The sequence below is a fragment of the Gymnoscopelus braueri genome, assembly GCF_963280865.1.
Source record: "Gymnoscopelus braueri genome assembly, chromosome: 22".
NCBI classification, from domain to species: Eukaryota; Metazoa; Chordata; class Actinopteri; order Myctophiformes; family Myctophidae; genus Gymnoscopelus; species Gymnoscopelus braueri.
The window spans coordinates 6,196,438-6,224,437 of NC_137624.1; the positions used below are offsets into that span (position 1 = coordinate 6,196,438).

Genomic DNA, 28,000 nt, shown 5'->3' on the forward strand with positions numbered 1-28,000 from the left:
ATGATTCCATTGTGGGGATGATTCGATGTTCATGATATATTCCGGTTGTTTTTTGTAAGAAATAGGCCCCACCGACAATTCTGTGAATCTACAGGCAAACGGTATGGAGTATGAAAACCCTGTTTGACAGTCATTGTCACATTAGCATCTGTGCAAACACCTACATTTGTAGCATTTGTGATGCCCCCTATTGGTGGAAGTAAAATCCCTTTTGTCTCTGTGTTTAGCGGCCCCTCGATGTGTGATTAAAATTTGGGGCAGATCTGACACACTGTTCATAATTTGTTGCATCTTTTGCTAAATGGGACCCTCGCACAAATCGTAGCCAATCAGAATGGAATATGAAAAGTCTGAATGGTACATCCTGATCACATGACTCCAGAGATAACGGTTACCGATTTGTGAGTTTGTTGACAAAATCTGTAGGAGTAGCAGCAAATACTGTGTTTTGAAGGAAAAGAAATGGTGGAAAATGACTTCAAGCGGAAATGGGTGGTGCCTATATGGGGATTGGGGAGTTGCATCGGAATCCAGAGGGGAAAAATACGGTTCAATAGTTCTAGTCCAAAATGTGAAGCTGTTTGTTACTGCGCCACCATGAGGCTGATTTGGGGGGAAAATGGGGTGGATGTTCTTCCTTGGCCTACTGGGAGTGTGCGTGCAACCTTTCACGCCTACCTTTCACACAGATTAGCTGTCTGTGTGGACACAGACAGCTAATCCCCCAGCCGTTCTGGCCTGGCGGAGATAAAACATTAAATATACATAGTATTAATATACTAGTGTATAAATATAGATTTTACACTACAGTAGTTGATGTAATCGCCCAATAATGCTGCTTCTAAAATTGGTATTGACTGTTTATCTTCTATGATGTCTTGATGTGTCAGAGATTCAAAATAGCAATGAGCCCTCACAAGTGTTATAACTTGGTAAGAATAATTATTGCCATGGAGAAATTATCAGTCATAGTAGAAAGTACACATTGACTGACATAATAGTCAATAATAGAAGTTAATTTCACATGTTGACTAATTATTAATAATAGAAATTAATTATTTCACACATATTGATGGCATGTCTGTCCTGATGAAGGTCTAACGACCGAAACGTCTAACCCTAACCCGTTTGGATCCACTTGGTTCCAAAACCATCAATCATTTAGCCCGGGGGTGTGGGGGAGGCCCCTCTTGAAAGCCCCTCAAGGTCCCCTGGGGGGTCCCCGGACCGCAAGTTGGCAACCGGCTAGTGTGTAAATTATGAAGATGAAAGTGTCACACAGCACCACACCAGAGAGAGAGGGAGAGAGAGAGAGGGATGGAGGGAGAGGAAAAAAAAGGAAAGAAAATAAATACGACCCTCCCAAATATGGGGAAAGTATTTGCACGGTCATTCCAGCTGAGCGCTCCGCGCGGCGGCAGCAAATCACAAGCCACGGCGGTGGGAGTGATGTCACTCTGTGTGTGTGTGTGTGTGGGGGGGTGGGGGGTGGGGCTTTAAACAAGAACCTTCCAAAAAAAGTATTCTGGTTCTGCGGTGGGACAATAATCCCCCCCCCCCACACACACACACACACACACACGCACCAGCTCCTCCCCGCTCGCTCCCCTCCCCTCCTCTCTCTCTCTCTCTCTCTCCCAACTACCCAGTCTCCCACCCGAGTCCAACCCTCACAGTCTCTCTGTCCGTCTGTCTGTCTGTCCATCCCGTCCCAGCCCAGGGGGTCTGTCTGTCTCTTCTTCTTTCTTCTGGAGCACTGCCCCCCCCCACCCTCTCACGCCGCCCTCCCCCCCTTAACGCACCCCCACCCCCACAGAACAGACCCACACCAGAGCAGGTCGTGTCTCGTCCTTCGAGAGCAGCCAGCCGTCCGTCCAGCCGTCCAGCCAGCCAGCCAGCCAGCCAGCCAGCCAGCCAGCCGTGCGTGTGTGCGTCCAGCCCGGGGGTCTTTATTTCTTTTCACAAGGGGCCACAGTAGCCAGAAGAAGCAGAAACAGCAGCCATGGAGGCCATCAAGAAGAAGATGCAGATGCTGAAGCTGGACAAGGAGAACGCCATCGACCGGGCGGAGCAGGCCGAGGGAGACAAGAAGGGAGCCGAGGACAAATGCAAACAGGTACCCATGAGACACCTGGGTGTTCATGTCCATCTGAGAGGGTACAAAATGTGACCCATGTGCGTTTACATGCACGGATCCCATTTGGCGTGTTTTTTTCCATCTCTGGGACCCCCCGAGCTGTAAAATCCTCAGCGATTCTCTCAGAGTTACAGAGCCATAAGGGTTCATTTGGTTACAATTGACCCTCTCAGAGTTACAAAAGGATAAATTAACAGGATTTTTCTTTTTGTAAAACTAACGCTCAAGATCTAACCCTGACAAGGTACAAATCTGTACTCTGAGTTAAATGAAGACGTTCGGCCTTAAATTTAACCCAGCATTGTTATTTTATTTTTGTCTTCCTTTCGAGCCGGCGTCGACACGCCAGTGTCAGCTCAAGTTCACCACACCCTCAAATCCGTGGTGCTAATTTAACTCGGCTAGTGTACTAAAAACTGACCCCAAAACGGACCGAGTTAAATTAATGCTGAGGAATTTGCGGCCTGCGTAGAAGCGAAAGATGAAAGAGCGAAATTGAGACAGAATGTTAGAAAGAGAGCAGTAATAGCAAGGTCCACACACACTCAAAAACAAATCTCCTCGTTTCCTCTGTGTTGATTTATCCATTTGTAACCCTGAGAGTAAATGGAACCAAAAGGACCCGTAAGGGTCCGTCTGTCCACTCTCAGAGTTAAATTAACACAGAGGATTTTGCTGTGAACCTTCTACTTGAACCCGGACTTGAACTTGAATCCGGTGGAGAGGAGAGAGATGTATTCTTGGGTGTTGATTTTAACCCCGCGGGGGTCTCGCACATTCACAACATTCAGATCTATTCTTTCCATTTGAATGGTCCCACCTGTTGAAGTGTTTGTTCCAAGGCAGACATTGTTTCTCAAAATGTCTCAGACAAACGTCCTTGGGTTCATGGTGGGTCCATCGTGGGGTCCGACACGTTCCATGGACCCCCAGTTTGATGTGCATAAGGCCAAGGACCCCCTATTTGATATTGTTTTTTAAATGTTTTATCTCTAGGACCCCCCAATCTATGAGTGAACAAATGGAACACATGGTTTAGTTCATTGGTTCTTAAAGTGCGGTCCAGGGACCCTCAGGGTTCTAAATGGACCCCTTACAGTACCGTAACTCTGAGAGCGTACGAAATGGAACCAAATGGACCCGTACGGTCCATTTGGTTTCCATTTCGTACGCTCTCAGAGTTATTACGGATCGCCGGGTTTTGTCTGAAAGGCCAAAGGTCAAGCCGTCGCATCTGTTGCGACCTCTTCAAGCGTTTATCCGCGGCTGTCATAAAAAAAACAAAAAGAAAACGTCCCCCCCCCCATCCCCCCCTGTCGCTGCATGCTGCCATCGTTGTGTCCCCTGGAAGAACAGCGCCTGTCACCAGAGCTGGTGTCTATTTCTATCCATCCCCCCAACCCCCCCCCCCCCCCCAAACGGACTTAGCCTTGTTTGAATTGTTCTGTGTGAACATAGGGTGCTATTTATTGCTGCTCATGACAGCGTTTCAGTTCTCGTTTTGTGTTCTGTTCTTTTGTGCGCGCGCTTCGCTATGCTCGCGAGGGCCAAAATGTCCCCAAAAAGCATAGCAGAATGTGAGAAATAGGCATTGTGAGGACAATTTAACCTCACAAGATAAATAAAAAAATTATGCCTAAACAAGGGTTTTTAGAGTTTAGGCTTACAATTAAGAAAAGGTTCAGGTTGGGGTTGAGCATCGGGATTAGACAGTTGGGGGTTACTGTAAATGTAGGGGTTACGGCCGGGATTAGGCCTTTTAGAGGTTTGGTTTAGGGGTTTAGGAATGGAGTTTTGCCCCGATTTCGACTCGATTCGGTCACCGGCCGATTTAGTCGGTGCCACGCAGATCTACAAGCTCACAGTGCGAGGCAGCGCGACACATTGTGAGCTAATGAATCTGCTGTTTTTGGCTTCAGGCTTGGGTTAAAATTGTAAAAAAAAAATAAAAAAATAAGTAGTAAAACAAAATCATAAAATTGCCATCCTACACTTTTGATGTCCTCACATATAGTAATACAAACGTGTGTGTGTTTGTCTACGTTCCTCTGTCCTAGCTGGAAGAGGAGCTGCAGGGTCTGCAGAAGAAGCTGAAGGGAGTCGAAGATGAGTTGGACAAATACTCTGAGTCTCTGAAGGATGCCCAGGAGAAACTGGAGCAGGCCGAGAAGAAAGCCACAGACGTGAGTGACAAGCAGGGGCTGAGGGGGGGGTTGAGTTCCTCCCCCCCCCTCCCATCAAAACGTGGCGAGCATAGTTAGTTTAACGCTTGCGTACTTACATCGTGCCCCAGATGCCGGGCGCTTGTGCGGGAGGCTATTTCCTGCCCGCCAGCATCTTTTGCGGCCTGTCATCGCCTCACCCGTTCCCTTTTGGAAAAGTTATACGGAACTAAATCTGTCGCCCCCATGAATTAAGTCCTCCGCGGTGGGATTCAGACCAGCGCACGCTGCACAACGTGTCGCTGTCAGTCACGCAGGGCAGCCCCCCCCCCCTCCTAACAAGACCCCTTACCCTCATGTTAAAGCTGCACTATGTAACTTTCCTCCTCTATCCCGGATTTGAACCTGGTTTCCTGCGCAAGCGCTGACAGAGCTAATAGAGCCGGCCTGCTTGCTCGGGGGATAAATGTAATCTTAACCACCAGGTCAAAATTCGTGTCAGATCCTGTGTCTAGGTGAGACATGACCTTTGACACGATCTAAATGTCTCAATAGAAGAGCAGGGAGACAAAATACAACCACCCCAATTGTGTAAGTTATATTGTATTAACATACTCTACCATTACAGATTGGACAAAATTACATTGTATTCATAAAAAAAACACATTACATACTGTAGTGCCGCTTTAAAGCGTCCACTTCAAAATCCCTCATCAGGGACTATTTACACTCCACGGAAATAACACATTTTCAACCGAAAGTCAGTTGTTTCTGTCAATATATTATCAACGTATTTTCAGTATCCCTGTCACAATTATTACATAATCGCCTGATCACAATTATTTGAGATTATGCAATTATGTTATGCATAATCGTCAAAATCGTCAGAATCCATATAAATTAGAGGATTGACATGTTCTGGCCATAGTGCATTATCTATTGTGATTATTGGTAGCCCTACCGGTCAGTAATTTTTTTATATAGCCTACTTAAGTTATTTGTCATATGCCTTGTGCCAAAAAATATATAAGGTTCCAATGTTCTATGAAAAAACAACAACAATTTAAATCGTTAATCGTCAAGGATTGGTACGACAACTTAATCCTCAACTAAAACGCCATGATTGTGACAGGCCTAATTATCGACGGTATTTTGGGACACAGCAATTAAACGGGGCTTTTCCAACCTGACCCCCCCCCCAGAGCACTGTAGACTCTTCTTCCCAGCAGGCCACGCTGCTTGTTGACAGCTGCGTTCGAGGCCGACCGTACCGAATCGGACACATATCCGATTTTCTAAACACATCATAAAGGTTGTCAGCAGCTCGGAGCCAATGACGTGCGCTCCTCGACCCAAGCCCCCCCCTAGGGGGGGGGGCTCCGGGTGAGCTTAATTGGCTTTCTTGCTTTCTTGGGTGACCCTCTCTGCTGCTCTGTGAATTCCTGTGCCCCGTCCTCAGCCGTTCCCCCTTATCAGCATTTTGGATAAGAGCCTAATTAGCGCCAACGGGCTGTGATTGCAGTATATGCTACACAGTAGATGCTCCTGTCAATCCCAGAGGCACTAAAAGATACATTTGCTGTTGGGGTGAAATCTTGTATATCTACTTATTTCAGCTTTTTGTGCATGTATCGTTTTTGTAAGTTAATGCCCTGCTTTCGTCATACAAGAGTGCCACGCGAAAGTATAGCGACAATGGCTGATCTACAAGCTCATCACATCGCCACACGCTAATAGCTTGTGGATCCGTTATATTTGGCTTTTACGGTTAGCCCTAACCTAACCCGTTATAGTGTTAAAAATGGCAAAGAAAAGGCGGGAAAAGGGCATTCATAAACGTATGATTTTTGAGAAATCCTGAAAGTGAAATCGTGCCGATTTTATAAATATTGAACCAATGAAAAGTATTAACAACAGCTTGAGACTAAATAATAACTACATTGGATCCATTGGAACTTTTTGACATTTCCTGAAAAGTAACAGTTTTGGACAGTGATGATATTCATAATTGTGTCCACTGCTATTCCTAAAAACTACAGTATACCACTCCCAAATATTAACTAAACATCCTTTCAAACAGCGAAACATTTACTTACTGTTACCAGATATGCTATAAAACAGATGTATCATTTAAAATAAGAAATAAACCACCTAAATGTCTCATTATGTTGAGACTAAATACATCAACCTTTCCACATTAGATTTGGTATAGCACATAAATCCTAACTCCAATCAAAGGGGGGTGATTCTGTATAGTTTGTTTTACAGTTCAGATTAAAAAGTACAGCAGGGTAAAACATGTCAGGCTGCATAAGGCTGACCTTATAGTTCACAGTGATATAGGCTACTGTAAGCAACACAGAAAGTCTCATTGATAATGTGTGTTTGTTTTAGGTTAATCTCTCAAGACAGATTCTGCTAACCGCAGATTATTTCTATTTTTTTTTACCAAATGGGTTCCAAGATTGGTTTTTACGTTGACTATACTGTCTTGTACACTGGCAAACCTGGCTATGTCTGGACACATCTAAATCTTGAAACAGACCTCCAACCTAAAGGTTAGCTCCCCTGCCTCTGATCAAAGTCAGGCACCAATGATCCAAACATATAAATAACTGGGTCACCTCACTATACCAACAACAGCTCAGAAACACTACCAGATGTGAACCACTCTGCAGTCTGCGGTCCTCCTTTGCCACCCAGTGGCATGATGAACAAACAGCAGCACTTGATGTTGAATCCACATTGATTGAAAGATAATCAACTTTTTTTCAATCTAGTTTCTTCTACATTTTGACTGTAATTCCACTATGAATCAACAACCTTTATAATATGCAAAAGTTAAATTTTCATAAAATGACTGAGCATGTTGATCTACCACCATTCAGAACTCTAAATCTGCAAAGTACAATAACTAGAAACTAAAGCTATCAAATAACTGTAGTAGTAGAGAAAAAAACTAAAGTAGGCTACAACATTTAATTGGCTTTGAGAGGCTAAAAGTATAAAGTAACACAAAAAAGGAGATACTCAAATGAAGTGAAAATACCATAATATTGTACTTGAGTAGCCTACTTACTTTCCACCACTGGACATTGTAGACTATATAATATGCCAAAGCTGATATTTCATGCTATAGGCCTATAGGCCTAAATATTGGGGTATTTCATTTGTTTGGTTTACCTGTTAACATATTTTTGGGGGGACTTTTTCCAATAAAATCAGTCAAAAGGCTTATTTATTCATTCATTCATTCATTAATGCATTAATTAATCAATTAATTAATTAATTAATTAATAAATTAATTTAGTAGAATGTGACTTGGTATTCATTAGATTCTGTTGAAATGTAGTCATTTAGTCAACCACTCAGAGAATGATCAATTGCATACAAAAGAAGTAGTATGAAATACTTGTTTCTAATAAAGCCAGGCCAGCTTTATTCAAACGATCAGTTCTCCATCGCTAGCCCCGCCCCTCTCCGCCGGCCCCGGCACAGACCAGGCTGTGAATCAAACACACACTCAGTCTCCCATACTATTTTCCGGCGGCCGAATCGCTTCATTGATTCCAACCAAAGCCCCTCTCGATCTGCACCACGTCGCGCGTGTCTGAACCCGATCGATCGATAACACAGAACAGAACAGATCACACACACACACAATGGCATCGAACATGTCTATGGACTCCGTGGAGTCCGTGAGGAGGAAGATCCAGACGTTACAGCAACAGGTGGACGATGCGGATTACCGAGCCGAGATGCTGCAGAGAGAGGCTGATGAGGAGAGGAAGTACAGGGAGCAGGTATTAGGGCTGAACGACAAAAATACCGATCTATAAGCTCGCGTTGTGAGCTTGTAGGTTGGCGATTTCTTTTGGCAAAGAGATCTGGTGTAGACGGAAAAAAAAGCAGTCCAAGTAGCCATACAGATCCAACTCTGGTCCATTGTATTATCTCTCTAACAGTCGACTTTAAGTGGTTAATGTTCAAGTAGAGAAAAAAAGTTTAAAAATAAATAATAATAATACCACGCTATGTATAGAAACATTATGCAAACATCTCATCCAGTTCTTATTTCTCATTTGCATTGAAAAGCGGTCACTAGCGGTTCATCCGGGTGACGGTGTAAGGTGTTCTGTTGTCTCTGTTGCCGTGGTTACAGTCGCTTTTCATGTATTTATTTATTTACTTTCAACCAGGAAAGTTTGGATGTGTGTGTGTCTGTGTGACGACTCTGACGAATAATGACTAATAATAAAACTATATTTATAAAGCACTTTTTTTTTTTTTAAGGCTTTACATTAACAGCATTATTGTGAAAAACAAATGATAAAATAAAACTGCAATACCATCAATTAACTTCAATTAGGAACAACAAAATGAAGGCAAAAATGAAAAGGAATAGGCCTACAAGGAAATAAATGTGGATACAAGAGGAAATCTATTAATTGAAAGGCTTTGATATCAAAGTATGTTTCCAGAAGTGATTTAAAAGAAGACCTATATCTAAGGCTATGAACCTTAGATCCTCAGGCAAGGCGTTCCAAAGCCCATGCAGGGGTCATTACTGTACCATGATGGACATTATCATTAAAAAAAAAATTCTGCCATGGACACAAAATGAGTGGACAACTAGAAAAAGTGCTCCTCGGAGCACAGGTCTCCGCCAGGTCAGGTACGTTATTCTGGCCTCCTGGTGGCGCTATAATAGGCCAATGTGAAAAGGGTGCCATTTATTCATAGGTCGTTCAAGGCAATCAGACACTGCATTCATGATTTGAGGCATTTTGTTCCAAAAATGTGTTTTGCTAAATTAGACCTGCTGGTGGCGCTATAACAGGCCAATGTGAAAAGGGTGGCATTTCTTCCTCGGCCTAGTGGGAATGTGCGTGTGAAAATTCACGGATATCGCAAGCTGCGTGCATAGTTTGAGGCTTTTTGTTCAAAACGGACCAATCCTGCAAACTTTGGAAGCCAACCATAGGCAATGAGGATGGAATATGGGAAATCGGACAGATTCGTGTTGATCACATGACTATAGAGATACTGTGTACCGATTTGCATGACGTTTGGATAAAATCTGTAGGAGTAATGTAAAAAAATGGGTTTTGCACAAATCGGCCTCCTGGTGGCGCTATAACAGGCCATGTGAATTGGCATCCAGGGAGTGTGTGTGCACAGTTTCGGAGCAACCGGGCCAACGGTGCCGGAGATTAGCTGCTAACACACAGACAGGACGGACGGACACACGGACGGACGGACGGAGGGTAAAACATACTCTCTCGCCATGCCTTTCGGCCTGGCGGAGACAATAATATGACCAGAGCAGAAACACATTAAGAGATAGCCCTAAAAGTAAATGCGGTGGTTCTCATAGTGGGCTCAGGGACCCTCAGGGTTCCTTGAAAGGGGTCAAAATGGACCCTTAAAGGGATAGTTCACCCCAAAATATATTTTTTTCTATGATTACTCAGCTCATGGAGACTTGAATTCATTGAATTTCTTTTGTTTTTGTCGCATTCCTAAGCCAATAATTTGATGACCAGCGGATCGGTAGGCAGCGGTTCCGGCAGGAGATACAAAGGAGACTCTTTGTGTCTCCTACCGGAACCGCTGCCGGTCATCAAATTATTTTCTTAGGAATGCGACAAAAAGAAAAAAAATATCCATGAATTCAAGTCTCCATGGGGTGACTAATCGATAGAAAAACATGTCATTTTGTGCCACCATGGTGATACTGATATATCTGTGTGTGTGTTCTTGCAGGCTGAGGCGGAGGTGGCTTCTCTAAACAGACGTATCCAGCTGGTAGAGGAGGAGTTGGACAGAGCGCAGGAGAGACTGGCCACCGCGCTGCAGAAGCTGGAGGAGGCTGAGAAGGCTGCTGATGAGAGCGAGAGGTCAGTGCAATATAGGCCTGGCACAATTATTACACAATCGTCATAATCGTCATAATAGGCTCTATGCACAGCGGCCATATTGTAAGACATTCACTGGTGTTACCAATGATACTAATGAAGGCTCTGTTCCGTTCTTGTCAAGAGTCAGGGTGCTGATATTGTGCATGTTGGCTCACTGGAAACACTCTGCTACACCAGTGGGTCTAAAATTTGGGTCCAGGGACCCTCATGGTTCCTTAAGAGGTTTCCAAATGGCCCCTTACGTATGTGTAACTCTGAGAGTGTACAAATGGGTCCATTTGGTTCCATTTGTACACTCTCAGAGTTATGGGGGTCGTGGAAATTGAAAAATCTGAGAACCACTGTGCTACACTAAATGGAATAGAGCCATCATTAGTATCATTGGTAACACCTGTGAAGGAAGTGAATCGTTTCCATGTTGAAACATTTTCAAATATTAAATAGCTGACCTTGTAGATCAGCTATTTCTGCTTTTTTTATGTATACAAGTTAGGGGTGTGCCGATATATCGTCCCGCGATATATCGCGATACGTTTTCGTAAAAAGGTCAGGTGTCACACTATTGCCCTATTTGGATTCAAAACGGCTATTGTAGCTGAAAAGCTACACGTTTTTATGTCTGAATAATGCAAAACAGAAATATTTGTTTGCATTTGCTTCCCCCCCCAAATATTTTCATAATAAAAAAGTGCCATATATCGTATCCTATCGATATCGTATCGATTTCGTGAGCCCAATATCGTATCGTATCGTTTCATGAAATTAGTGTATCGGCACACCCCTAATACAAGTATTAAATATGACAATCATTTCTTTGAATATTTAAGTTAGTTGTCATACCTGGCCTGTGCAATTGTTGATTACGAAGCCTAAAAGGCTGACAGAAATTTATTTTGCATTCATATGTTCCAACGTTCAATGCCAAACACTCAATTGAAACGTTAATCGCAATTGTTTGAGTGAAAATTAATCGTCAACTTAAATGTGTAACCGTGACAGCTCTAAGTACAACTCGCCACATCCCAACTCTTCACTTCTACATACTTACATGAGAGCAATAACTCAGAATCCCGAGTTAAAGGAGCACTTCACCCATTTTCGACTTTGTCGTCATATAATTGGTCCTCACTAATGCTCACTGTAAGATGGCACCATTTCTGTACTACTAACTCTGCGTCTCATTGGTGGGCTGTGGACAGTTCAGAAACCTTCCTGCCAATGACATCATCGACGGGGTTTCCAAGCTAATATAAACGACAGCCTTTCTCTTCCTGGAAAGTTAGCATGCTGAAATAGAAGCCATTGTTGTTGACCAAACCTGCCTAAGATGATGTCACTGGTAGACAGGTTTCTGAACTGTCCACAGTCCTCATTTGAGACACAGTGAGAGGACAGAAATGGTGCCATCTTATAATGAGCATTGGTGAGGACCAATTATATGAAGATAATGGTTGAAAATGTGCTCCTGTTGAATCCCACTGTCCCACCAATAAATGTTGCAATTGTAATCCTGGTGGCTGTAAAGTACCCTGTAAAGTACCCTTCTGCCATCTAGTTTAACCATAGTCTCGCGTTACCAGACTGTTGCCTCCCACAATTTTCAAATGTTTCCGGCATACAGTCTGGGACTCGGAAGCTCTGATAATTTTTAGAATATAAACCGGATGTGGAGCCTCCTCTCCATTTCCGTTTCGTCTTCTTTACAGTCGCGCAAATTTATCCTAATATAAATACAAATCATCTAAGTATACATAGCTTGCTGCTTAGCTGAAATGGAAATTAAAAAGTAAAGTGTAAAGATATTTTAAAAGATATTTTCGTGAACGGAAGTGCCAGTTTCCTCTCTCGGATTTTGGGAGTTGTAGTTCCAGACATATAGCATTCAGAGATTGTGGAATAGTTGTCTGGCTACGCGAGACTAGTTTAACCGCAGTGTGTACCTCAATTTGACATTTGATTTGAAGTTTACCGTTCAATTTGATTTCTTCAATTTTGATAGATGTTTATGACACCCCTAATGTATGTATGCATTGTTCAATTGATGACGTTGTGGGTTGTTTTGTGTCCTGTCCTCAGAGGAATGAAGGTCATAGAGAACAGAGCCACTAAAGATGAAGAGAAGATGGAGATTCAGGAAATGCAGCTCAAAGAGGCCAAACACATCGCTGAGGAGGCTGACCGCAAATATGAAGAGGTGTCTGTCTGTCTGTCTGCCTGTGTGCGTGCGTGCGTGCGTGCGTGCGTGCGTGCGTGCGTGTGTGCGTGTGTGTGTGTGTGTGTGTGTGTGTGTGTGTGTGTGTGTGTGTATGTGTGTGTCTCTCTCTCTCTCTCTCTGTCTCGCTCTGTCTTTCTCTCTCTAGACGTTTCCCATTACTTGAAAACCTTGAGTCTCTCTTATAATACTTAGAGTTATGTAATTCATCTATAAGTTACAGTACAGATATACGTACATGAGAGGGATATTGTAGTTTTTTCTTCCATCTAACTACAGTATGTGTACTGTATGTTGATGAACACAAGGCCAATCACAATTATTACATAATCGCCTGATCACAATGATAATCGTCATAATTGTTTCCATGTTGAAACATTTTCATACGTTTTCAAGCATCTCCCCAACAAATTTTAAATAGTAGATCTACAAGCTCACTACGCATCGTGATGTGATGCGTTGTGAGCTTGTAGATATGCTATTTCCATTTTTTTGGAAAGCAAAGTTATTGAATGGGTCAGTAATTTATTTGCATATTTTATTTGTCATAATCTGGCCTGTGGAATTCAATGCCAAAAACAAATTAAATCATTAATTTGTGTGACAATTAATCGTCTCTGGTCGGGTGGAAACCTCATTATGTCCAAAACTGTAACTTTTCAGGATTCTAATAAAAAAATAGTAGCAGATCTACAAGCTCGAAACGCGTCTTGTAGATCTGATACTTTTGATGCTTTTGTGTGACGCTGTAGTGTAGGCGTTAATTTACGGAAAAACACCAAAAGTTAAAATATGGAGATAAGAGGTTTCTGCCCGACAGCACAATGTAATGAGCGTGACGCCCCTAGTGGACACAGGGTCTAACTACAGTATGTTTGTGTGTCGCTGAACACAGGTCGCCCGCAAGTTAGTGATTCTTGAAGGTGACCTGGAGCGATCAGAGGAGCGCGCTGAGGTGGCTGAAGCGTAAGTTACCACCTATACAATGTTTACCTCTCTTCACACTGGTTTTATAGCGTTAACGTAAAAAATAAATAACACTGTGAATATTAACAAATTAACTTTTTGTGTGTTGGAACTGATGTGGAGGCCGTCATTGTTGTGATCAGCTCAATGTTAAACCATTAAAACAGGGAAAAACATCTGTCATTTTAGATTTGAACCACTTTAACCATTATTTTATACTTTGGCTATTCAAAAAATAGCAGATCTGCTATTTCAAAATCTTGAAAATGTGTGCAAATCTTTGAATATATATATATTTTAAAGAGAACATTTGTAACGCAAATCTTTGCAGTTACAAAAAAAAACGTATGTTTCCATACCAGTGGTTTAATTTGAGTTCAAAATGTTCACTTTAAAAAAATATATATATATTTTAAAGAGAACATTTGTAACGCAAATCTTTGCAGTTACAAAAAAAAACGTATGTTTCCATACCAGTGGTTCAATTTGAGTTCAAAATGTTCACTTTAAAAAATATATATATTCAAAGATTTGCACACATTTTCACGATGAAAACAAAATAGCAGATCTACAAGCTCATAGCGCGGCACTCGTGCCGCGCTATGAGCTTGTAGATCTGCTATTTTTGAATAGCCAAAGAAATCTTAAAATGACACAGATGCGTTCCTGGATTGAATGGGTTAAATGGGGTGTAAGTAATTTTGTTTAGTTAACAAGTTCAAGCTCTGTATTCTGATGGCAGTTATTGGTTCAGTAACAGGGGTCTCTCTAGCACTTTAGTAAACAGAAAAAAAGGGGAAAAAACATCTTCAGGTGGGTCACCAGTTTCGTCCAATCATGAGGGAGAACCCTGCAAAGATCATATATGAGCTTCAGTTTTATCACGTTCAAGTTCCAGTTTTGTCTGCTCTTTATTTTTTCTTATCACCAGTTTCACTTGTTTATCCTGTATCCTGTATGGATTCTCTCTCCTGATTGGATAAAATTGGTATCCCGACCTGAAAAAAATGTTTCCCCCTTTTTTTTTCTGTTTACTAAAGTGCTGGAGAGACCCCTGTTACTGAACAAACCCTCTATAGCAATGATTACTATCACAACATGGAGCTATTTAACACTTATTTTAACAACATAAAATCACTTACAGCACCTTAACATCAAAAGTCATGCATGAGACGTTTGGTGACTGGAACAAGCTGTTGAGCAGTGAGGGGTTAATTCCCCAGACATGGGTCAGGTGACTTTTTTCCAAAGTAATCAATATCAGATCGATAGCAAGCGACTGATTGGTTAGCGACGGGGCCCTCCCACCCCCCTGACTTCCTGTCCATGTCCGGCCTCCTGCTCAACGTGCACTTCCTGTAACGAGCCCATGACTTAACGATCTGCACTTAATGAAATCCACTAATCACCTAGACACACGTGGATGGTGTGTGTGTGTGTGCGTGTGCGTGTGCGTGTGCGTGTGTGTGTGTGTGTGTGTGTGTGTGTGTGTGTGTGTGTGTGTGTGTGTGTGTGTGTGTGTGTGTGTGCCTGCGTGTGTTTGCATTCTCTCCCTGTTTTGTGTCTATGCATGCCCGAACACAAACCTCCACATCCACTCCCCGGGACTTGCCTTGTTTTTGCGGCTGCCAACCCAACCCAACCTTACCCGTTCACCCTGCGTTCCTCGTTCTCCCGCCTGCCTGCCTGCCTGCCCACCCCGCCTCCCAGTCGGGTCAGAGACCTGGAGGAGGAGCTCAGACTCATGGACCAGAATTTGAAATCTATGATGTCAGGCGAGGACGAGGTACTTAAAGCACAAACACTGACTCTGGTACCGCTAACCGCCAGCCCCTCTCTGTGACCGACCTCCTTTCACATTCCAGCCGAGGCCAGGACCGGTGAAAATATTCAATTTGTACCTTTTTTCGGAACATCGTATCCAAAAGGTAAATGTAGTCCTGGTGTCCTACAGATGTCTATTTAGTTCAGACGGAATGGAAAATGTTATCAACCGGATTGTTTTTGGCCAGCGAACACCTCCATGTTAAATGGGCATGCGCACACGCACATCTCGAAGTTAAATGTGCCGCAATGTGGCAAAAAAAACACAAAAAAAAACATTAAAAAACGGTTTACGTTGTTTCAACACATCGATCAATTGTTCCATTCCTTCTGAACTATAAACATCTATAGGATACCAGGACCAACTTTACATTTTTACAATGTTCCGGAAAACGTATAAGAATTGGACGCTTACGCGGGTCCCGCACCTCAGCCGGAACGTTAAGGCATCGGGACCTCCTCCCGGAGCTGCAGCGGAGGGGGGGAGGTCACAGGAGGTATAGGCTAGGTATCGGCTATCGGGCCTGGTACTGATACATGTTGACCTTTGCCCTCAGCGCTCTCTAACCTGCATCTCCCTTCTCACTGACCTGCATCTGCACTTTGCAACAACACTGTTGTGCTCTCAACCACTGATTTTCAACCTTTTCTCATTTCAAGGACCATCAATTTGATAAGGATTTGTACTGTTTCTCTGGGAACATACACTGTAAAATCCTCCTGAAAGTTTGAGTTTAATTTATAAAAAGCTAGATCTGGAGATTACTCAGTGTTGCCAGAATATTTGTATTTACTAGATTCCCTGGCTGCTGATTTGGCATCCGGTTTGGCTTTTGACAATATGGATTGAAAAAAAGTTAATCTGACCCTAGATCTGTACTTGAAGGCATTAAAAACATAGTTGGCCTTCCTAATTTCCCATCTGGCAACACTGAGATTATTCCAAATTCTACCAAATGGTGGCAGGATTTAGACAAAAGCTGTGCAGTAATGTTACGCACATGGTGGGTCGTAGGCAATGGGCTAAACGTGACAGGCTACTGGGTTGGTCCAATCAGGATCCTTGATTCAACCGCTCGGTTTTCATTTAGAGAAAACATTGGATCGAAAGCTGACGTCCGTCAGCTTTCGATCCAATGTTTTCTCTAAATGTATTCCGAGTTCACCTCACTGAGCTCCATCAAGGATTCTATTTGTATGCCGTGTCACTAACATCAGGTAAGTCACTTAGCTTCCATTTGCTCCATGTGTTTTTCCTGCTCCACCAAGAATCTGGGTTACCACTGATCCACAATAATCTGGATTGATGATGACTTCATAAAAAAATAAAAAATAAAAGTTAAGCACTGTTGATGCCATATTGCTATTCCCGGCTGACCTATGAAAAGTGATAGATGTTGAACTTTAAGAAAACAGCTCTATACACTTTCAATCTAGCCATATTATCTAGATTTAGACTTTAAATGATTAAAGGAGCACTTCACCCATTTTCAACCTTATCTTCGTATAATGGGTCCTCACTAACGCTCATTAGAAGATGGCATCATTTCTGTCTACTCACTCTCTGTCTCTTTGGTGGGCTGTGGACAGTTCAGAAATCTGCCTACCAGCGACATCAAGCTAAGAGAAACTACAGCCTTTCTCTCCCTGGAAAGTAAAAAAATAAATAACAGATGAACATCCAAAGCACCATCGTGGTAATTAATGCATGTTAACTCACTGAGTGCCAGAATTATTTCTGGCTATTTCTGGCCAGTGCGATTTTTTTTTTTCAAAGTAAAAAAAAAGTGCTTAGGAAGCGAGATACAGCCTTTTTCAGTTATAAGTTAAACAAGGAGTGGATGGAGCTGCAAATCTTCAGATAATGATATCTTGGGTTCTGAAAAAAAAAAAAAAAAAAAACCTCAGCGGTTGATTCTTTTTTTTTTCTTTTTTTTACTATTTTTTCAAAAACACGTGATTGGCACGTTGCACCATATGATGGCACTCAATGAGTTAAATCACACTTTCTTTTTTGGAACGTCGGTGCCATCGTGTAATGTCTCATATCCCCAAAGTGTGTTTAATGTGTCACAATGTAATGGCCTTTGCGGACGTTTTTTTATTATGAAGTTATCAATCCAGACATTAAAAGGATCAGTGGTCTATAAACACCCAGAACAGTGATCTTCTCAGCGGTCTCTGTCCTCTCAAATCGCTTTTTCTTCCACCCCTTTGTTTTCCCCCTCCTCTCTCTTTCTCTTCCTCTTCCTCTCTCTGTCTCTCTGCTGCTGTGCAGTAAATCAGGTGACCTTGAGGAAGAGTTGAAAAATGTCACTAACAACCTGAAGTCTCTGGAGGCGCAGGCTGAAAAGGTACAGGACTGTAGGACAAAATACGGACAAAGGGAACGGTGACGTTTCTACAGACCAGTTTTGAAGCCAGTTTTGAAGCCACTTTCTCTGCGAATTTAAATACACCATCTTGGAATGTCCGGTCCCGAAAAGTAACCGGAAACAAAGCATCCGTGCCGTGATTTTCAGTGATTTCCCCCCCCTAAAACATAATCATCAGGTATTATGGTTATACTAGGATGAATTTTTTTTTTCAAAAAAGTGTACAGAAAGTGTTAAAATTATGTTTTTATGTGGACACGCCTCCAGTTCATTAAGTATACCTGGTTCTCACCTTAGCACCTCCTCCACCACCTTAGCACCTCCTCCACCACCTTAGCACCACCCACCTGTCCTAGTCCCTCCTCCTCCTCATGCCCACACCTGTTGTGTTATGATAATGAGGGGGAGGGTATAATTTTACTGTGTCATTAAAGTGTTGTTTTTCTATTGGCACGTTTGACCCTCAAGGTTTCAGCCTCCAGGAAGAAACTCAAAATAGTCAGAGAAGACATAAAACACCATAAAAACACCACCAGGGGGCTTAACCCATTGAGACCTGAAGCCGATTCTACATGTCTCCTAAATCTCAACAGTATTCTGAAAAACGTATGTTTCTATATCAGTGGTGCTCAATCTTTTTCATGTCAAGGACCCCCAAAATTATATGTATTTGGCCGCGGACCCCCATCAAAATATCTTGTTCCAGGGACCCCCAGAAGCAAAGATTTGAGTTAAAAATGTTCGCTTTAAAAATATATATATTCAAAGATTTGCACACAGATTTGCACACATTTTCACGATTTTTCAAAAATAGCAGATCTACAAGCTCGTAGCGCGGCACTCGGTGCCGCGCTATGAGCTTGTATATCTGCTATTTTTGAATAGCCCAAAGTGTAAAATAATGCTTTTTAGCTCAAATAAAAAAATGACACAGTTCCAGGTCTTAATGGGTTAATGAAGTTCTATCAACCTCATAGACACATGAAAAACAGAAAAAGTGCACCACCTCTTAAAAAATGTTCACCCACGAGGTAAATTTCCATGTCGCAGGCACGCTGAAAGCAGCATATACCGGCAAAAATGCACGTCCTTCCCACCTCCCCAGCTGGCCACAGAACAATTATATTTATTATGATCGCTTGTCAGGCCGTTGGTAAACACAAAGGGGATCACTGTTCGTCGTCCAGAGAAAAGAAAATATAACCGGAGCTTTCCCTTCGCTTTGTTAGAGCACGTTAAAACTACGGTGTCTAGCCGAATCCAGGGCAAAACCAGTTAACTCGAGATAAAACCATATCCAGGAAACAAATAAACAGGAGGTGGACGGAAGAGGAAATCTTGGGATGACGTTATTTCCGGATCCGGGAGAGTGGAAAGTAAACCTGATCACTCGAGTGACAGAGAACAGCACAATGTTAATGACAACTGCGGGGCTGAGAAGCACTTCCTTATTGGCTTCATATCCAGTGGAGCTTCCTTGTCGCCTGTTCAGGACCCATCAAACCATATATATATAAAGTGGGATTCCCCTTTAGGCTAGTGGATACGATGTTTGGCTCTAGCGTCCCTTCCCGTGCGGGAGACCCGGGTTTGAATCCCGGGCGTTATGCATCCATAATAACCACCCTGTGGGTTCCAGAGACCCCCAGTCCAAATCACAATGGTCTCTGTTCAGCTGTACAAAGTCTGAATTTCATCCAAAAACATGGTACAATGTGCAATTTTGTAGAAACTGATTGTCTCATGAAAAATATATATTGAGATTTGTAAAGAAATATATATGAAAATGTTCACAACCATATGGCTGATGTACTGCTGCCTATAGACCTTTCTATACACTTCCAAAATTAGGCTGAAATACCGTCGGCCATGTTTGTGAGAAAGCTCTATAGTAGCTCTTCATTGGACTGGATGATAATGATGACTAACACTGTACCTTTGGTTTGGTTTTCAGTACACACAAAAGGAAGACAAATACGAAGAAGAAATAAAGGTTCTTTCGGACAAACTCAAAGAGGTGAGTGTGCATTTTTGTGTTGCTCTGCAGAAATGTTTGGAGTTCATGACTACAGACTTAAAGGGATAGTTCACCACAAAATGACTTATTTTTGATCGATTAGTCACCCCATGGAGACTTGAATTCATGGATATTTTTTAGTTTTTGTCGCATTCCTAAGCCAATAATTTGATGACCGGCAGCGGTTCCGGTAGGAGACACAAAGAGTCTCCTTTGTGTCTCCTACCGGAACTGCAGCCTACCGGTCCGCTGGTCATCAGATTATTGACTTAGGAATGTGACAAAAACAAAGAAATATCCATGAATTCAAGTCTCCATGGGTTGACTAATCGATAGAATAAAAGTCATTTTGTGGGTGAACTATCCCTTTAATTTGTTTTTATAAGTTTGCAGATATACATTTCTACATTATAAAACATACATTAACAACTTTAGCCCTATTTTATACCTAGGCTATTTGAAAATAGACGATCTACAAGCTCACAACGCGAGCTTGTAGATCTGCTATTTTTAAACATTTTTGTACTTTTACTTTTGGTACTTTCAGTACATTTGGATACAAATACTTTTGTACTTTTACTCAAGTAAATTTTTTTATTCCGGACTTTTACTTTTAACAGAGTATTTCTACATTGCAGTATTGATACTTTTACTTAAGTAAAACATTTGAGTACTTTTTCCACCACTGGTCCTACCTTACATTTGAATGTGCGTTCTCCCCTCCCAGGCGGAGACCCGTGCTGAGTTCGCCGAGAGGTCTGTGGCCAAGCTTGAGAAGACCATTGACGATTTGGAAGGTAGTGTTTCTTTAACCAAGCCTAAGCTAGCTAGGCGTGTCTTAACTAACCCGTTATAACATTCTAGCCGTTTGATGGAGGAGCATTGCATTGCATTGCATTGCATTCATTTAACTCTGAGAGTGTACAAATTGAACCATTTTGTACACTCTCAGAGTTAAATTAATGCTGAGGATTTGTAGATTAGGGCCCCCAGAGATAGCATGGGGCCCCGATATACAGTAGCATGCTGTATAGCAATATAGCATGTATTAAAAGGGCATCTATGGTCTAATGCACATCAAACAGGGGGTCTTTGAAATGTAAAAGTTTGAGAATCACTGCATTAGGCCACAGACCCTCATTTGATAATTTTTTTGGGGGGTTTTATCTCTGGGACCCGAATATACTGTACACTGTAAAATCCTCAGTGTTCATTTAACTCACCTGACATACATCAACCACTGACGTTGCGGGTTCACCGCGCGACTCTGTGCCAGCGCAGGTTAATCAACGGTAATCATGATATTCACGCGAGAATCCATAAATAACACATTTCATGGTTTTTGAAATCCTCCACATGTACTTGACCAATGTTCACACGGTCGGCCATTTCTCTGAGCACTGGTTTCAAGAACAAAATTGCCTGGTGTGAACATGGTTAACCGCGATTCCACCCCCCCCACACCCCCCCCCCCCCCTATTTATTTAGCTGTTTCGAAGCGTGTTGTTTCTCTGGAAGTGTGAGGTTTGTCTGCAGACAGCGCATGACCTGGCTGACACCTGAATTCCCCCTCCCGGGGACCCCGGGTTTATCTGACCGTATCTTAACATGGGAGTGGATTGCCACTCTGCATACAGGACCAATATAGGCAGTTGAGCTGTACGAAGCAAGTTCTAAACCCCATGTAATAACACGCTGTACGTGTGTGTGTGAGTGTGCGTGCGTGTGCGAGTGCGTGTGTGGCGTGTGTGTGTGTGCGTGCGTGCGTTTCTATTTGGGTGTTGAAAGCCTCGCTCAACTATTGCTGGGCTTGATTGATTTGCGCATTTTTTTATTAGATACTTTATGTATCAACAAATCGCTCTACCATGTAAGCGTTATTTTATACTTTGTCACACAAAACTTGCCAAAAATAGTGAAAATAGCGGATCTATAAGCTCACGACACGTCGCATCGCGTTGTGACATGCCCAAAGTAGGGATTTAGAATAATTAATAACTTTTTTATAATTGGCTCTATGCACAGCAGCCCTATTGGAAAGAAATTGGGCCTCTTCCTTACTTCCTTCACAGGTTTTATCAATGACACTAATGAAGGCTTTGTTCCATTTCATGTAGCACAGTGGTTCTCAAACCTTTTAATTTCAAGGACCCCCATAACTCTGAGAGTGTACAAATGGAACCAATTTGGTTCCATTTGTACACTCTCAGAGTTACACACCTTTTAAGGTGCCATTTGGAACCCCCTGAAGGAACCGTGAGGGTCCCTGGACCACCCTTTGAGACCCACTGGTGTAGCAGAGTGTTTCCAGTGAGCCAACATGCACAATATCAGCACCCTGACTCTGTTTGACCAGAATGGAACAGAGCCTTCATTAGTGTCATTTGTAACACCTGTGAATTTCTCTCCAAAATGGCTGCTGTGCATAGAGCCAATTTGAATAGTTCCATTAACTGTTTGCACGCCTAACTGACACATAACATATGGATGGTCGTAGCCTGTGCTGCATTTCAAGTAGACTTTCTTTTCTTTCTTTAACTTTGCACGCTGTCGCACGCTGTCGCTTGTGTTCTTCCCTCTTCACCTAACTCTAACTGTCTTTTGATCCCTCCCTTCCAGACGAGGTGTACGCACAAAAGCTGAAGGGCAAGGCCCTCAGCGAGGAGTTGGACCTGGCGCTCAACGACATGACAATGTCTTAAATGGGTTAAACTTTTTGCAAACCTGTCCGCTTGTGTTCTGCCCTCTTCACCTGTTGCCTGTCTTTTGATCCCTCCCTTCCAGACGAGGTGTACGCTCAAAAGCTGAAGGGCAAGGCCCTCAGCGAGGAGTTGGACCTGGCGCTCAACGACATGACAACGCTCTAGACGCCGCCTCTCTCTCCGCTCCCTTCTGTCACTCTTCCTTTCCTCCCTTCCTTTCCTTTCCTGCCTTCCTTCCTTTCTTCCTCGTTTTATGTTTTGGTCCATTCCAATGCTTTTAGACGCCATGCTGTGACCCATGACAGTACACACCGTCGCTGTCGGGCAGAAACCTTATGCAGTGGGTGGCCAGTGACTTTGACCGGTTTCACTTTCAAAAACCTTCGCGTCATGCGTCTCACACAAACAGAATGCGATGCGTTTTGTTGATATAACTAGTTTTTTTTCACATAGTTATATCCACAAATCCACCATTTAACTTCCGCAATCCACATTATCAAAACCATTGGTGTTGTGTGCCGCGTTCTGTTTGTGTGACACGCATGATGCGTGTTGAAAGTGAAACTGGTCGAAGTCACTGTCCACCTACTGTATCTCAATCTTTCGACTTTTTACGTATTTATTTTCTTTCTTCCCCGTAAATTAATGCCGCTAATGCCGTGAAAAGTCCCCCCCGTCCGTCCGTCCGTCCGTCGACAGCGTTGATGGAAACTGCCGCGTTCTAGACCTGTAATGCATCAAGTTGAGGCGAATTTGCACGTGGTCGCACAGCTACATCGTACGGCAAGAACGGTCTATTTTGGAGACTCTTCTTTTTTTTTTTTACCAGTTGAGAATACATGTTTTTAGCTGTACGGTGCTGACGTGGGGTCACGTTTGAAATGAGCCTTTTAGCGTTGTATGAAACTGATGTACAACTGTACAACTGTACCCTCCTTCCCTTCTCTAATAAATGTCTGTGAAAAGCTGTCTTCTGTTTCTGAACTGTCCTTCTTCCTGACTCTAAACATCTCTTTTCTATTCAGTGGTGGAAGAAGTACTCAGGACTTTTACTTAGTAAAAGTAGCAATACCACAATGTTGAAATACTCTTTACAAGTAAATGTTCGATTTGACTTGAGTAAAAGTACAAAAGTATTGACATCAAAATATACTTAAAGACTTTAAGTATATTTCCCATTTAACTTTACATTTTTTAAATGTATTAAAATATTTAGAAAATAGCAGATCTACAAGCTCACAGCGCATCACAATGTGACATCGTGTGATATTGTAGAACTGCTATATCCGAAAAGTATTAGTATATAGTAACTAGGGCTTAATTGGTTAATGTATGTTTTATAATAATAATCTAAATACAGTTTAGTGTAGTGAGGTAAAAAGTGCAATATTTGTATTTTAATAAAGTGCCACAAAATAATGCTTACGTACAGCACATGAGTAAATGTATTTAGTTACTTTCCACCACTGATTATTTCAGCATATGCTGAAACAGCACACATGTGTGTGAAACACTGTCTTCTATTTCTGAACGGTCCTGCTTACTGTCCTCTCAACATGTCTTTCAGCTGTCAGTCAAAAACCTCTTATCTCCATATTCAAACTTTTTGTGTTTTTTCGTAAATTAACGCCCTACTTGATCACACTACAGCGTCACACAAAAGCATCAAAAGTAGCAGATCTACAAGCTCGAAACGTGACGCGAAGCCATTATTGATGGCACGAATGGAAGTAGGTGCAAATGAGAATTTGTACCTATTGTTTTTTAGCTGCAGGGGTCTTTAACCTTTGGCCGGAAGGTAAGAATTCATATTCAGGACTTAGGGGATGAGAGCTGTCCGCTCTAATAGATGATGCTTTCTTAAAGGTAGGGTAAGTGATATTTTTGGGTTAAAATAAAAAGTATTTTGTTAAAAGGTTAAAGCACTATATTCTGATAGTAATCATTGCTATAGAGTGTTTGTTCAGTAACAGGAGTCTCCCCGTCTCTCCAGCTCTTTAATAAACAGAAAATATTTTTTTCGGTAGGTGTCAAAATCTCAGCCAATCAGGAGAAAGTACACATTTTTAAGCTTCATTTTTATAGTGTTCCAGTTCCAATTTTGCCTGCTCATTTCTTAGTGTCATCACTTCCAATTTCACTTGTTTAATCTATATCCTGATTGAGTTCTCTATCCTGATTGGATAAAATGGGAAATGAAACTGAAACTGAAACGAAAATGCATTTTCTGTTTTATAAAGAGCTGGAGAGACAAGGAGACTCCTTTTACTGAACAAACACTCTATAGCAATGAGTACTATCAGAATATAGAGCTATTTAACACTTATTTTTACCAAAGAAAATCACTTACCCTACCTTTAAGCACCTGCTGGTCATATATATATGACTTCGACAGCTGAATTGTACCCCCACAATCTTGCTAGCCCCCTTCACAACCACGTTAAGGCCATTTTTCTGTCTTAACGCCAAGGTTTCCATACCAACAAATGGCAGCAAATGAAATAACAGACTCTATGAAAGCTCTGTCTAACAAAATCATCAGTGACTTATCCACCTGAAATTTGGCTAGCTTCCTTAAACAGAAGAGGCGCTGCTGACATTTCTTACACACCATTTCAGTATTGAAATCAAATTTCAGACGATTGTCAATAATGGAGCCGAGATATTTATAAGTGGTTACCAAATATCTCGGCTCATATGAGGTTTCCACCCGACATAACCTTTATTATTTGACTACGGCTGCAACTAGGCTATAGATTATTTGCGTAGTGATTATTCCATCGATTACTTTTTCGATTGAATTGAATAATTGAGAAGCTTTTTTATAATTGTCTACAGCAAATCGACATTGACCACTGAAGCCTTTTTTATACTTTGTCGTGCAACAGCGTTGCACAGAAATTGCGAATAGCCAATCTACAAGCTGATGTGACAAGTGATGTGACACATTTTTGCACCCCTATATTTCACCATACACTGGTTCAACGCAATACAATACAGCGTTTATGGACTAGCACTGACAAAAGTAAGTCATGTAGAGTCCTTTGAAGCGGCACTATGTCACTTTTTTTTAATGAATTCAATGTAATTTACTCCAATCTGTATGGTAATTATGTTAATACCAGTGGTGTAAAGTAACTAGTACATTTACTCAAGTAAAATTTTGACATATTTTTACTTTTCTTGAGTATTTCCAATGTTCAATACTTTTACTTCTACTCCACTATATCTCAAAGGCAAATATTGTATTTTGACTCCGCTCCAATTATTTGAAAACTTTATTTACTAGTTACTTTGTATCGCGACGCATTGAGTACTTTTTCCACCACTGGTTAATACAATATATATACTTATATAATTGGGGTGGTTGTATTTTGTCTCCCTGCTCTTCTATTGAGACATTTACATTGTGTCAAAGGTCTCACCAAGACACAGGAAATTTTGACCTGATGGTCAAGATGAGCAAGCAGGCCGGCTCTATTAGCTCAATGGTAGACATTTCAGCACTTGCGCAGGAAACCGGATTCAAGTCCGGGGTAGGAAAGTTACATAGTGCAGCTTTAACTATGCTACCACTTGACATTACTGCTGACCACCATTTTACATACATACTGTTGTTTGATTGATTTGCCAGGAAACCATTGGGTTCCATTCATTTCGCTACGACATGAAAATCTACTTGCAGTGACTTTAAACTTGTTTGATGTAAGGCCATCCAACACACTAAATATCATGGTGTGGTTATTTGTTGTCAAAGTGTGTTTGGATGTGTGGATTGATTTGAGTTGTCTAGCTAAAACATAGTCCCTGTAGAACATATTTGACTTATTAACCGCAAAATGATGTTTAGTCAACAACTCAACGACTCAATTATTCAGGTAAGTTCAGTAATGGGTTAAGGATTTTGGAGGAAATGCAAACAAATAAAATTAAAATAGTTATTAAGGCAAGGTCTATATGTACAGTATGCACAATAATATGATCATAACAATTCTCCTACAAATACTAGAACACAAGGACACTTGATATATAAGAACATTGAAATGTACAGTAAATCTATACCTCTAGATCAGGGATTTTCAAACAGGTGGTCTGTGGACCATTGGTGGTCCGTGAAGGTATTACATATGGCCCTGACCATGCATCCAGTAGTGTAGGAAAGTGACCTTTTTTTTCATTATTCTATTTTATTTTATTTTGGAGAAACTTAGACACCTGCTGGTATGTGTGTGACATGAGAAGACTTGATCATTATCAGTGGTCATTTGAGGAGGCGTGTGCTTCAATTCCAAAAAGTACTTCAAGCTGAACTACAACAGAAGAGCGTCGGCTCATTAAGATCCACTCACTCTGTCAAGCGTATGAAACACAGTCCCTTGAATAACCAAAGAAATCATAAAATGACACAGATGAGTTCCCGGTCTTAATGGATTAAGAAAAACCCGAATCCCATCTCCTCACCCGACACAACAGCGGTCGCCAGGTTGAGTCTTTAGTCAGGGTGGTGGTCCCTGCTTCACAAGCAGTTGAAAAGCCCTGGATGGGATAAATCACATTATTTCACATAATCTTTGCTGTGTGGGGTAGTTATTGTCCTTAGTTACTTTCCACCAATGGTGGGTTGGGGTGATTGTTTTATTAGTGTTTATCAATCAATTACTTTTTCCAATAATAATCAACAGTGAAAATAGCAGATCTACAAGCTCACACCGTGTCACATCGAGACGCATTGTGCTCCTGTAGATCTGCTAGATCTACTTTTTGTTTTACATATAAAAAAAACAATCCCCTATAATGACATGCCCAAAATACATATTACATTGATAATTTTTTTTAATCAAATGATGGATTATCGTTCTTATAATTGATGAAATGGATTCAGTTGGATTAACCGATGCACCCCTGCTTGTATGTGTTTGCAGAGAAACTGGCCCAGGCTAAAGAGGAGAACCTAGACATGCACCAGGTTCTGGACCAAACCCTGCTGGAACTCAACAACCTGTGAAACACACACCCTGGTGGTTCCCAACCTGGGTGGTCCAGGGTGGGGGGGTGGGGGGGGGGGCCTTGTCTGTTAGAAGCAGTGGTGGAAAAAGTACTCAAATGTCTTACCTAAGTAAAAGTATCAATGCTGCAATGTAGAAGTACTACTCCGTTACAGGTAAAAGTCCGGAATTCAAAATTTACTTGAGTAGAAGTACAAAAGTATTGGTATCAAAATGTACTTAAAGTACCAAAAGTAAAAGTATGCAAATGTTTGAAAATAGCAGATCTACAAGCTCACAACGCGTCGCATCTCGACGCGTTGTGAGCTTGTAGATCGACTATTTTCAAATAGCCTAGGTATAACATAGGGCTACAGAGGTTAACGTATGTTTTATAATGTAATAATTTATATCTGCAAAGTAACTAGTAACTAAAGTTTTCAAATAATTGTAGTGGAGTAAAAGTACAATATTTGCCTCCGAGATGTAGTGGAGTAGAAGTACAAGTATAGACAATTGGAAATACTCCAGTAAAGTGAAAGTACCTCAAAATTGTACTTAAGTACAGTACTTGAGTAAATGTACTTAGTTACTTTGCACCACTGGTTAGAAGGTAGTCAAAAATTATACCAGTTTCAACCTGGCATGTCATTATTATTGTAAAAAATTGACAATCTTTCAAAACAGTTCCAGAAATAG

At 41.7% G+C, this 28,000-nt stretch overlaps 1 protein-coding gene across 4 annotated transcripts; it reads left to right on the top strand.

Annotated features, from left to right (window-relative positions):
* Window positions 1-1,747: 1,747 nt before the first annotated feature.
* On the top strand, window positions 1,748-27,321 carry tpm2 (tropomyosin 2 (beta); the record flags this gene model as incomplete). 4 transcript variants are annotated; one of them, XM_080420461.1, is made up of 9 exons in its annotated part: window positions 1,748-2,116; window positions 4,195-4,320; window positions 10,066-10,199; window positions 12,297-12,414; window positions 13,328-13,398; window positions 17,501-17,576; window positions 19,552-19,614; window positions 20,342-20,411; window positions 22,399-23,285. In XM_080420461.1, exons 1-9 carry the CDS (start codon window positions 2,003-2,005, stop codon window positions 22,479-22,481), a joined length of 855 nt encoding a protein of 284 aa, XP_080276587.1. In that variant the 5' UTR covers window positions 1,748-2,002. The 4 variants fall into 4 exon arrangements, with proteins under 4 accessions (XP_080276587.1, XP_080276586.1, XP_080276589.1 ...); XM_080420460.1 differs by having other exon boundaries at window positions 1,751-2,116; window positions 22,234-23,285; XM_080420463.1 differs by lacking the exons at window positions 1,748-2,116; window positions 4,195-4,320; window positions 17,501-17,576; window positions 22,399-23,285 and adding exons at window positions 7,959-8,102; window positions 15,109-15,184; window positions 27,239-27,321.
* Between the last annotated feature and the right edge of the window lie 679 nt (window positions 27,322-28,000).